Below are 13,107 nucleotides of genomic sequence, written 5' to 3' on the forward strand. Positions count from 1 at the left end.
ACATCTACTTAACTAAAATAAAAGATTGTTAATTTGAAGATAATTAAGCCAAGGCATATTAAGGAGGAAAATTTATACACCTTTAACAAATAGAAAAGACAAAATAGTGGAATAAACGCAGGAAAAAGAGTTGGATGAATATTTTTGCAGATTCAAAGTAGTATTATTCAACATCAAAAAAGGTCCGAATCGTAGCCGGCGGTTTGTGAACAGACAGAATCCAGCTTCCCTTGATTATGGTCAAAGGTTGGTTTTCTGCCGGCGAATAAATAAACATACTATAAAATTTATATGCAGGTTTACTTTGAGTAATAGCTTAGACAAAGATATAATGTGTTTTGATAAACTGGACAGTTTCGAGCTTCTTCGACCATGTATCCTTCCAATACCCAATCGTATATTTCGTCAATCTAATACATCACCCAAAGTAATACAAACGCACCCCTACAACATTGGACAGGAATCATCGTATTATTATGCAGCAAACCTATTCTTTTTCTTTTCTTAATGGAAAATGGATGGATTGACATAGCTGTTTTGATACATACAAAGATCCCTCCTTTATGAGTTCTCAGTCTGCTTGTGGGCGCACACGGGGCAGGAATAGAATATTGTCTGTCCTTCATCAGCTGATCGAATCTGAATAAGACGAAGAAGCCAGCGAGCAGAGCTTGTTAAAATAGACATTGGGACTAGAACAGCGATATAGACCACCAACAGATAGTTATATGTGCTTAAATATAATAGCTGACAGTTTACCTGTCTAGCAACGTAAGCCAGGCCCAAGTGCTGGCAAGCTTTGCATTTTGCGTTGTAATCCTGTTTGAAGAAGAAAAACATTGCATGAAAAACAGTAGTTGTCTACAACATAAAAGATGGCAGCATGTATATGAATAATTCTGACCATCTGTTTTAGTTCCCTCTCTTCTTCTATATCCTCGAGGGTGGACACTCCTAACTCCCTCCTCAAATCCTGCAAGATATGTGGTTCTATAGTTGCTAAGTTTAAGCCATAATGAGATAGCAAGGGCAGAACACAAACAAAAGAGTTGCTAGCAATCATATATTCATAGATATCCCAGAATTTTATTAAGTGTGCTTCCAAGCTATGTATGGACCACAATTCAGTGGTTATTCATAAAAGATCATTTTTAAAGAGATCTTCAGGCATCTCGATCGTGTATCTTATGCTTGAATCTGATGCTATTGTTTTACATCCCACTAAATAGACATGAAACCTGTAGCAGCCAAAATGTAAGAAAATCTAGCATATCTAAGGGCTATTCGAGACATGCGCTGATTCTCTTCAGAAATAATCATCAGGTTCTTGATTTAACATATTTACAAAAAATTGTAAGCTTATCTGAGCTGATTTAGTAGATAAACATGAGGTATATGTCGTCAAAATCTGGCCCCTTTCCTCTCATCTTTGTCGTGAAAATAATAATAATTCATGAAGTTAAAAAATAATTTCAGTTTGATGTTTGGGCATGATACAAAATGATCAAATACTTTGTTATGCTTCTCAAATAAAAATTTCAAATTAGTGAAAGACAACCCCATGCAGCCAAATCAAGCATCATACCTCAGCACTGATTGTATAGCTGATCACTTTTCCCTTCATCTCTGAAGACAAAAGAAGGAAATTCCTCAATCAATAAGCAAAAACTGCTAGTTCCAAGTTCATAAAAGAGAAACATAAAACACAAGAATATTCTGCTACTCTTAAGAATCATAACTCAACTTGAGACTCAAACAAAAAGAAATCTAATTAAATTTCTCTCCAAAGTTAGTCCATCACTATAAAGCCAATACAATATCACTATATCATCTCATCCTTAAACTGATGAACTACTATACCAAGTATATATAAGTCCAGCTTCAAACGATAGCATTCAATATAAACCGACACAAACAAGCAATTGCATCTATCTTTGAAGCGATCATATCTAATGAGCATATTAAAGTGGGATATACTCTATGCTAAGGCAGCTTCTAAGGCATAGCATCTACTTTCCATCAACACATCCACAAGCAAATGTGCAAATAGACAGCAAATGCTATACCCGGTGTAATCCACCCCCTATTGTAACATTAACAAGACTAGTTGAAGTGATAATTCCATAATTCAATATAAAAATTAGAAGCTACTTAAAGCACAAAAATTGTAGTTGTTTTATTGATTTCAATAATTCCCAAAATTAAATATAGAAAATAAGAAGCTAAATCAATAATAATACTCCAATCATTCCTCAAGAGATAAGACAATATGCTGGCAATAGACTATTAAAATTAGTATAATTGGGAAATATTTAAAAAGATGAATGGAGTAAATCTGACCTTTGAGACGCTTCTGGGATTTGCACAAGGGGCATCGAGCATACTTGGGCGTACCGAAAGAGAGCATTGTCCCGCAGAATTCGCAGAACATGAAGTCACGCTGCCGGCAGTAATCTGCCATAATTTCACTCTACACACGATTTTTCCAATGAAAATGGGTGAGTAAAAGTGATCTAGAGTGGTAAGAAGAGAGCTCAGTGGTTGAGGGGAGAAGGGATTTAGGGTTAGGGTTTATCAAAAGAGGGAAGAAAACAAAGAAAAGGGGATGAATTTGCAGAGAGAGAGGCAAGCACTAGGGCTGGTAATCGGTCCGGTTCGGTTTTAACCGAACCGGTTAACCGGAACCGAATAAGCCCTATTCTTATAACCGGTAACCGATAAACCGAACCGGTTAAAGAATCGGTTAACCGAATAACCGGTCCGGTTAATAATTCAATTTTTAAATTTGTTCAAATTAACCGGTTAATTCGGTTAACCGGTTAATTTTAAAAAATTCAAATTTTATAGAAGCAATAGGATTTGAAAACTTGACCTTTGAAAGAAAGGATGGAGTTTTACCCACTCCACCAACTCATGACTTATGATTATTTAGTTTTAAAAAAACTTTTATAGAGACTTATAATTAAAAATAAATAAAAAAAAATCCTCTAATAATTATGAATTTCCAACCTTAATCTCAATTCTCAAATCCTATCTAGCAATCAATTTCCTATAAATGTAATAAGCACTAGCAATCAATTTCCTATAAATGTAATAAGCACCATTATATGTATAATCTGATTCTTTCTTGTTCAATGAATTGATTGATTTATCCATCAACTCAACTGCCACATTTTCTGTAAAATTTCAAGTATGTTTGATTTGCACATCAACGGGAGTTCATCAAATATAGCAACCGTTAGTTCTCACAACATAAAATAAGAAATATGGATGCCGCTTCTGTTGTCCTTCAGGAACATGACGAAATGGAGTAGAGGAAAGATACAAAACGATATGAGTAAAATGCACAAGAGAGCAAGATCCGAAGAACCCGACAAAGTACATACCATGATGATTCTAATTTACATATAATCAAGGAGTTTGGTTTCAGACTACAGTGTAAGAACAACAACAAAAAAACTAAATTCATCACGACATCTCAAAATTTACATAAAAAAGATTGAATCTTTACGACATCTGAGCTATTTGCAGAGCAAAGAAACCATCTTTACCTTAAATTTCTTATCTTTTCTAACCGAAGATGGAAACTTTTTACGAACCTGAGAAAAGGGAGGTCGGAGAGGGAGGGCGGGAGGGGGCCCACGAGCAGATTCTGGGAGAGGTCGAGGGTGGCGAGATTCCGGCAGACGGAGATGGCGGCGGCGGGGAGGGAGGAGTTGAAGTAGTTGTTGGAGAGAGAGAGGTGAGAGAGAGAAGGGAGGGTGCAGAGGGAGATGGGCGCGGCAGCGCTGGAGGGGAATACAGGTCGGAGAGGAAGGGCGCGGCGGCGCTGGAGAGTGCAGAGGGAGATGGGCGCGGTGGGACGAGGCGCTGGTCGCCGGAGGGAGCAAGGCAGACGGGAAGGGCGTGGAGGCGTGGAGACGGGGAGGGCGTGGGGGAGGCGTGAATTCTGTTCTGATGCCCTAGTTTTTTTACAAAATGTAAATACAAAATTAAATGTATTAATTAATCTATAAATCAAACCGGTTAACCGACCGATTAAACCGATTCACCGGTTAACTGTAAGAAGACTAACCGAAAACCGAACCGAACCGGTAAAAACCCCAGTTTTTTCGGTTCGATTACGGTTTTAACCGGATAACCGGAACCGATTTACCAGCCCTAGCAAGCGCTAATGGGCTGACCCCAATTATCAGCTCATTGTGCATCTAGCCCATTTTCATAAAGGTAATTTTATACATAGCCCCCATTTTTTTTCATTATAGCCTTTTACTTAAAAAATATTAAAAATATTAGTATTAAATTTACTAATTTACCTTATAACTCTAAATTTAAAATTCTAATTAACTGAAAATTTAATTATACTATAACCCCAAAAATACTTATATGTAAATCGTATCATCAAAAAAGAACATACACGGACGAAGGAATAAGGCGCACGCCATTAATCCATATTATTATTGCATATTGCATTCTGATGTTGACCCCTATGATGATTTGAAATAAATCAATTGAAAATCCTAATGATAAGTAAGAGCGATTGAATCTTCCATCAAGTGAAGAGATTGAATCTTCTAAAGTGTTTAGCCATCTACTGAAAAGTTTTAACAGACTTTTTCAGCCATATGTAGAAGATAAGTAAGAGAGTTTTATTAGCGATAAATTAATCTCTCTTCTACGCTCAATAATACACCTACTTACGCATTGAAGAATTCTCATCTCTTGTACGCAGGGGGTCCAGGATTTATGTTTAGGGCTGACTTTGTCGAACTATGGATCTGAAAATATTTACACGGGGGTTTGGAACCAAATTTTTTTGGACATTATGTACAATTTATTTTCATGCATTTTTTTAATAGTCACTTAATATAATAAATTTTTATTTGCAATTCAATTAATTCAATAAGAAGTATATTGAAAGCATATAAAGACCTACTTTTATAAAAAAAATTAAAAAAATTGTTTCATCTTCTAAAAAGAATAAACTAATTTTTTTATTAATAGTTCATAATCTATCTATCTATACTAATATTAAAGCAAGGTTTTCAGCTACCAATTTTTCCCGCCAAGTCACACTTCTTTTAATCTACTGAATAATTTGGATCAATTTATCTGTTGGGTAATAGGTTATTTGAATTTTGAATATGCTAAGTCAGGTTCACCATCTATAAATAGCAGCAATAAATATGAATTCTTCACTTCCACATCTCAGCTCTCACATTTCAAATTGCAGTCGATTTACCTGCCATTAGGCGTTGGGTTGGAGAGGTGTCGGCGGAGCTAAAGAGTCGCCAGACGAATGGACCAAGGCCGGAGGAAGCAGGACGATGAAAACTGATAGACTCCACATTTGTGTGGTGTAGAGATTCCGATTATTTAGATAGTACTCCCTCCGTCCACGAAATGAGTACCCATATTTCCTTTTTCGTTCGTCCACGAAATGAGTACCCATTTCCCTTTTTGGCAAGTGTACCCCACAAAACTTTTTAATTAATACACTAAAAAATGTGGGACCCTTATTCTATTCACACTACACTCAATACATTTCTTAAAACTCGTGTCGTCCACAAATGGGTACTCATTTCGTGGACGGAAGGAGTATTAGATTTGATTAGATTAGATTAGAATATGGTAGATGTCTCTTGTGATTCTTTAAAAAAAAATGTAATGATTTGGCGCAAGTTTTAATCTTAAGCAGCGTTAGGCCTGCGGCTGAAGCCGAGCCAATTTGCACGAAAGTTTAGGCTGACGTGTACAGCTTCTAAAACCCTCGTATAAACCACATAAATCTACTGACCTTAAAACCCTTCTCTAGCTTTCATCTTTCTCCTTCCTCCGTCGCACCAAAAAAAAACTTCCTATGTTTCCTCAGATGCGAAGGGCTGCTGGACTCTCCGCCGTTCGCCGCGCCGTAGGCGGCGTGGCCTCCGCGGACCAGCACCACCGCCTGTTCCAGGCGGCGCTCTTCAGCGCCAGCAGCTATAACTCATCGTCCAGATCTCAATGGTTCTCGTACAACGGCATCGCCGGCGACAAGGCCTCACGCGCCGCCACGCACGCTGTTTTCGGAACGATGCTGTTCTCCACGGCCGCCACTTCTATCGTCGAGGAGGCTCACGCCAAAGAGACCGTTAATTTCCGGCCGAAAGAAGTCGTTCTGTACCAGTATGAAGCTTGCCCTTTCTGCAATAAAGTTAAAGGTATTTGATTTCGATTCTGGCCTAAAGCATTAATGTGGATTGCTTTCTTCAATCACAAATTGTACATTTGCGGTGCTGGAAATGCAATTTGGATCCGTTAAAAGAAGGGGATATTGACTTTGGGTAATTAATTTGTGAGCCCCCTTCATAGTAATGGAAATTCTAAATTTGACTAACATTGTTAAGTAGAATGAATTTGCATAGCTTTAGTACTTTAATAATTCAATTAAAGCGGTCCATTTTTTTAAAATAAGTATTTGATCAAGTAATTATTTGATAGTATATGTTTTGCTTACAATCTGACCGGTATCTATTTGTAGAATTATTTGTGACTATTAAGCATAATCATGGCATATTGATGAGAACATTCTTTTGGTTATGATTGACATGGGCGTAACTTACTGGTGATTGATCTCTTTGGTTGGTTATAAACATTAGACAAATTAACATGTAAGTAGTGAAAGCTAATTAGTTACTGGTTAATGACATACTAAGTTATGGGCATACAGATGAGTGTAGGACTAGATGTGGCATATTCTGTCTGCACAAAAATGTCTAAAAAATACGGATGCAGTAGAGTGTGACAAAAGCTAGAGAAACCCCATCCCTGTCTTTTCTTATTTTTTTTGCTCCATGACCTCATGTGGGAGCCATAAGGATGTAACAAAGGGATCCTGTTTTATTTCTTACACTTAAGTTTATTTAGAGACTAAGAGGCTTGAAGAACTAGAACTTCTCCAACTTTCTTGATCTTGCGTGATATAGCAAGGCTTCTTTAGGATATTATAATTGAAGTGATTCATCAAAAAATTTAAGGCTTGATAAAAGTTTAGATTATCTCGCCCTTATTTTATCATACAAAATGCATCTGGGTGTATAATATGATTGCAGGGTTTGGATACAGTCTCTTCTCGAAGCCAGTGCTGTTGCACCTGTTGCCTAAATTTATAAGTAATACAAAGGCCAACAGTTAAAGCTAATGTTTTGTAATGAAATGTGATTGTGATGTACTTTTAAACTGTAAATCTTCTTTCTGCCTAAACTCAATCAAAGAAAATGTATGTTAAACCAAGGTGTGCAACTGCAATTAAAGTAACGATATAAATGATGTGCCAGTAGTTGATCTTACATATTTGCAAGCAAATGGCAACGTGTGCAATTCTTAATTCCTCTAGCACCCTTTCCTGATCATTATCTTGTTAGCTGCTACTGTCTATCTTATTAAGTATTCTTTTCTAACCATACTGACATTTATAACACGGGGACCTCTCGTATTTTTCTGTCCTTTACTTTCCAGCATTCCTGGATTACTATGACATACCATACAAAATTGTGGAGGTCAACCCTCTTAGCAAAAAGGAAACCAAGTGGTCTGAATACAAGAAAGTGCCCATATTGATGGTTGATGGAGAACAAATGGTTGACTCATCAGGTATTGAATAAGTAAATCATCACATCGTTAATGTTTCTAAAAAATGTATGATATCTGTTTCTCTGCAACTAGAGTTGATTAGTTTATCTAAAAGTTTTCACCTAAGTTCCTAATCCTATCTCTATTCATATGTTCTCTATGTAGATATAATTGATAAATTGTACAGAAAGATCAATCCTGACGTGTCCACTAATTCTGCTGAAGAAAGTGAAGAGAAGAAGTGGCGGAGGCATGTGCTTCTGACTCTTATAATGTCAAACTTTCTTTATATTGCTTCTTATTTACGCATATCGTAGCATATTGATAAACTATGTCAAAACACTATGGTGAACTTTTGCATTTGCAGATTGCAGTTATTGTTATCAAAATGTCACCATTTTGATGTTTGTAACAATGCTGTTTCTAGTTCTCAGTATTTGCCTTCTTATTATTACAAATTTTAATACCTTAGTATTGTTATTTTGTCATTTGGGTAAGACTTAGTTTTACCTTAAGTAATGAGGAATAATAAATGTTACACCAATTACTATCAATGCAGATGGGTGGACAACCACTTGGTGCACGTTTTATCGCCTAATATATACCGAACTATTTCTGAGGCTATTGATTCATTTGACTACATCACTACAAAGGGTAAGTTTACTTTAGTATCAGTTAAATTCCTAGCAATATTGATTGAATTTGAAGATACTGTTTTCAGTTTGTGCATTTTTGGAGCAGATTGCATTGTTATTTCAACTTTTTTAGTGTTTTTAAGTTTGCGGAATGGTGACAAGTGATCCATCTGTCGATCATTTTCCCCTATTTTCTAGTTGATATAAATTTTATATGGAATGATGGTTATACTTATGATGTATACTAAAGCAGGTGCTGAATAGGGTAGGCACACTGTAAAAGATGCACAAGATGCTTATTTTAAGGTAATTGGAGAAACAGAAACAGAGAATGCACTAACGACATAGCTATCACACAGATTTGATGGAAGACAATTCAAGAAAAGTTTTCTCTTAAGGGCTCTGGCAACCTTTGTACCTCCTATTGCAAATACCCAACCACTAGTCAACTTAGAGTTGGCTATTTCTGATTTCAAATAAGCATTACGGATTACCGTAATGGCGTAATATTCATGTGTAGACTAGCCACTCTTCTAATGCAGGCAACATTCACCCTAATCCTTCAGTCTCTGATTACTCTTGTTAGTTCTTCTAGTTTCATCACTTGGTATGCTGGCTGAGCATGCAAGATAAGGTCACATTCGTTTGACTAGATATCTAATACTGCTAATTGTTTTGGCCTACTTTTCTGAACTGATCTAGAAAAAGTTTGATTCAAGGATCAATAGGCTTCTTCTCTACATTGTGGTTTAACGTGCTCAATACTTTTCAATATAAACATTTATACCCTGAAATATTTAAATGAAAACACAAGTTCTACTTTGGTATTCCTAAAACCGAACTTTTAAGGTTCTTAAATTTCTTATACCACTGTACTGGTGACAAAAGAACATGTCAGAAGTTGATTAATTTACATTCTTTGTATGCTTCACCTTTATCATCCTAGCTTTCTGGTTGGATGTATTTTAGTTCTTTATTTAAGCTATTGCATAAATAAAAATGGCCATTTGATAAATTTCTTGGCCACAAACAGAAATGTAATTCCTAGTGTCGTGAGAAAGATTTATAGTAATCATCTCTCAGTTATATCCTTTCACTACTAACATGGTCTTGTATCTGTCAGCATTCACATCACTTGTAACATTTTTTCCCCGAAAGACCCATTCGCTACCAATTTATATTATATATAATATAGGAAAAAGAGATCTCCAGACTCTTGGCTATGTAGGATAATTGCATTTGCAAATGAATGACATGAACCAGACCTGATCTTCAATATGGCACACCTGTTATGTGCAACATTTTAAACAAATCCATATCCTTGAACAGGATATTTGATCAAAATATGTGCACTTTGCAATTATTCTAGGAACTACCTATCGCTGACAAATGTTTATTGTTTTCTTGAAAACATGACAGTTTTCTCTCGCTTTGATGCGTCTCTTATTAAGTTTATTCCCATATTCTTGATGCTAGTTGTATTTCTTAGCTATCATACGAACCGTGTTAAAGAATGTGTGTTAGACTGTTAGTGCATGTTCTTTTAGTTTATGTATGTATGTTTGGCTTGGACCTCGGCTTTTGAAATGCTTCGAGGTAGTCAATGATATAGTGGTAATCTTGCTGCCTCCTAGGCACAAAACTGTCTATTGGCTGGTTTCGCTGGCTGTTATCAAAATTAGAGATTGCTTTCTTTTCCCTATTCTCTTATCTGCCCTGCTATCTGGTTTTGCCTAAAATGCAGGCAACTTCAGCTTCATGGAGAAATTAAGTGCAAAATATGCTGGAGCTGGTGCAATGTATTTTATATCAAAGAGGTTGAAGAAAAGGCACAACATTACTGATGAGAGGGCGGCTTTGTATGAAGCTGCCGAAACATGGGTAGATGCTCTTCAGGGTCGAGATTTTCTAGGTTCGTATCATGATCATAGTTTGACTTTGCTGATACTAGATACACCAATGTAACATTACATCTTATTCTCATTCATAACCTTCTTGTACCAGGTGGAACGAAGCCCAACTTAGCTGACCTTTCCGTCTTTGGTGTCTTAAAATCCATTCGCTACCTCAGGGCTGGTAAGGACATGGTAGAGCATACACGCATCGGTGATTGGTATGATCGAATGGAAAATGTTGTTGGAGTGTCTGCTGGATTCCGAGAATAGATAGGTTATCGGTGTTGAGCTGGACGATTGGCTTATAACAATATTGGTATTCTAGGAGTCCTGTGATTTCAACTAGGCACGGTGTTCATCTCCAAACCATTAAGATTTTCTCTTAAAAAATATTTTTTGAGGGCTTTCAAAAGAAAAGAGAATAATGTTCCTCCCTCCCCTATCGAAGTGAGGTTACAGTAAATGATAATTCTTGGTTGATAGGTTATGATTCGCTCTTTTATCATCTTTAATTTCTTAATACTTGGTCGAGTTCCACTCTGAAACTTAGAGGAGCATAATTCTTTTTACCAAGTTTGTATTTTGAAATAATTACCTTCATATCCTTGTACTAAAACGTGCTTGAATCTGAATTCTAATTACATGTCACGATTAATATATTTCTTAGCCATAAATTGATCGTAATTTGTTTATAATTCACAACCATGAAGTTTCTCAGCCGGGACTTGATTATATTCTGTTTGTAATTTACGATTAAAATATTTTTTAGTTGTTAATTGATCGTATTTTATTTTTTTGAGACAAGATCATATTTTGTTTATACTTCACAATCATGAAACTTCTTAGTCATGATTGGCCATATTTCGTCCATAATCATAATCTCAAAGCTTCTTAAGGATTATATATTTTGTTGATTTCAAAGTTAAAATTTTTATTGTTTCATCTTTGTGGCTATTGTTGATCTTTATAAAAGCAAAATGAATATTATCACATATTAACTAAAAAGAACCACAAGCTTTAAAAAAGAAGGGGGAAAAAAAAAACTCAAAAAAGCCGCACCCTTTTGAACAATTATTTGGACTGCCGCTTTTCGTGAGCAAGCAATTAAATCAACCAATTCCACCTATATTTATATATTTATATCTATATAATACTCTCTCCATCCACAAAAAAACTTCCTAAAAGAAAGTGATGCGAATTTTAAGAAAAATGTTATTGAGTATATTGAAAGTGAAAAAAGATTATTGAGTGCATTGAAAATAGTGAAAATGTATTTTAGTTCGTATTCTAAGTAGCGAAAAAGTGAAAAATAAGGGTAAATAAGAACGTCCCAAAAAGAAAAAATAGATTTTTTTTTTGTGGATAGATGAAGTATATGAAAACACAATTTTCAATTAAAAAACTTTCCTCTAATTTTATGGCATTCTAGGCTTCTAGCAATTATAATATTAATTGAGGGCAATGTAACTAAAAAGTTTTTAATGCAACTAAAAAGAAGAAAACTACACTGGTTCATTGAGATTAGTATTGTTATTATACGCTATTTCAAATTAAATATTAATATTTAAATTAACAGAAATTATTTTTTGTCATCATGATTATAACTCATAAAAGATGATATTTTGATATTATTGCGTAATTTAATTTTTTAAAAATAGTTAAGTATATTGTGGTTCGTGCATCGCACATGAAGGCGTACTAAGTAGAAGAAGAAAAAAACAAAAAGCAAATAAATAAAAAAAATTAAAAAAGAAAAAGAAAGAAGGATTTAGCTATAAATTGGGTGGTAGGGAAGTGACCATTATTTGTAGGTGCATTGCATAAATGATGTCACAGCGACATGGTATCTACTATCTATACCACATGCGCGAAACAACAATTATTGCAAAGCAAAGGGAACACAAAATACCAGCATCAAATCATTCCTGTTGGACTTAAATTTAATGTAAGCTCACAGCTGAGGTGTTCAATTCGTCACTAAATTACAGATTACCACTAATTTCGTGTAAATGAGTAACATTCGTAATTTCCGAGTAACTATTTATTATTCTTAATGTTGGTAGATAGTGTTTCACAGTTATATCCATAACCATAACAATCTAAAATTTCGCAATGCAAAAAGGGAATTTCGGTGGGGGGTTACATTAATGTTGTATTAATAAACAAATGTGTTTTGGGAGATGACAGTTAGAAAATTAGTTGAAGGATGACTCGTGACTCTTTCAACTTAATGCAAAACCTAATAACCACATTTCCAGCCTACAATTATAACAAAAATTGATGTATCAAAATTGTTGAATTTTTTTGTTTGTTACAATCATCAGCTCTCATATCCATACCATAAGTTACAAATTCGTTAGGAATGTGATATTGCCTCTTCACATTAGAGAGGTGCGTAAGTGCCTTCAAATGTTTTATGTTGTTTTTCCTTAAAAATCTTAGGACTCTTGATCTTAGATTATTATTATAAGCTTATTAATTCGAAATATGCTTTTGAAAAACTCAAATGGAGTTATATTGATGAAATTCGGAAACCCGATCCACTATACTTTTATAAAAGGTTAAGTAGTTAAACATATTGTAGACTTACAAAATGAAATTTATTGTGAGGCACACTTGATTTTTTTTAGGCGTAACAATTTATAAAAATCCACGCTCATTTTGTGACGCTCGAGATAGAAGTAAGAATTAAGAAGATTGTCGGTGAGCTTAAATAATTTGACAATTATTACTCATATCAATAAGATGCATCTTCTTTTTTGATGATTACATAAAAAAAATTCAAAGTTAAACTTCTCATGGAGTGTGTGAGTGAGGACAAAGCACACTAATTAAATTGTGTTGATCTGTAAGATCACCCGTCAAATCTAGAATCGAGTTAGTACACATTTACATTAGGTGATTTGAAACACCAACCTACTCGTTGAAGATTTGAAGAAGTGTCTTCTCAACTAAATTGTGCTCTG

At 35.1% G+C, this 13,107-nt stretch overlaps 3 protein-coding genes across 5 annotated transcripts; 2 read left to right on the forward strand and 1 right to left on the reverse strand.

Annotated features, from left to right (window-relative positions):
* Positions 1–316: 316 nt before the first annotated feature.
* LOC130986656 (uncharacterized) lies at positions 317–3,976 on the reverse strand. Of its 3 annotated transcripts, none has more exons than XM_057910122.1 (5): positions 3,600–3,976; positions 2,341–2,470; positions 1,586–1,626; positions 905–973; positions 317–819 (listed from the first exon to the last, which is right to left on the reverse strand). In XM_057910122.1, exons 2-5 carry the CDS (start codon positions 2,459–2,461, stop codon positions 562–564), a joined length of 489 nt encoding a protein of 162 aa, XP_057766105.1. In that variant the 5' UTR covers positions 2,462–2,470; positions 3,600–3,976; the 3' UTR covers positions 317–561. The 3 variants fall into 3 exon arrangements, with proteins under 3 accessions (XP_057766105.1, XP_057766106.1, XP_057766104.1); XM_057910123.1 differs by lacking the exon at positions 3,600–3,976 and having other exon boundaries at positions 317–639; positions 760–819; positions 2,341–2,663; XM_057910121.1 differs by lacking the exon at positions 3,600–3,976 and having other exon boundaries at positions 2,341–2,726.
* Positions 3,581–3,946, forward strand: LOC131025640 (glycine-rich cell wall structural protein 1.0-like). The gene has a single exon (XM_057955439.1). It carries the CDS (start codon positions 3,581–3,583, stop codon positions 3,944–3,946), a length of 366 nt encoding a protein of 121 aa, XP_057811422.1.
* Positions 3,977–5,780: 1,804 nt separating the features above from the next.
* Positions 5,781–10,628, forward strand: LOC130986657 (uncharacterized). Its single transcript, XM_057910124.1, has 6 exons — positions 5,781–6,200; positions 7,498–7,632; positions 7,777–7,861; positions 8,171–8,265; positions 9,991–10,158; positions 10,251–10,628. The coding sequence occupies exons 1-6, from the start codon at positions 5,861–5,863 to the stop codon at positions 10,409–10,411; spliced, it is 984 nt and encodes a 327-aa protein (XP_057766107.1). The 5' UTR covers positions 5,781–5,860; the 3' UTR covers positions 10,412–10,628.
* The last annotated feature ends 2,479 nt before the right edge of the window (positions 10,629–13,107 follow it).

Source organism: Salvia miltiorrhiza, chromosome 5 (genome assembly GCF_028751815.1).
Source record: "Salvia miltiorrhiza cultivar Shanhuang (shh) chromosome 5, IMPLAD_Smil_shh, whole genome shotgun sequence".
NCBI lineage: Eukaryota > Viridiplantae > Streptophyta > Magnoliopsida > Lamiales > Lamiaceae > Salvia > Salvia miltiorrhiza.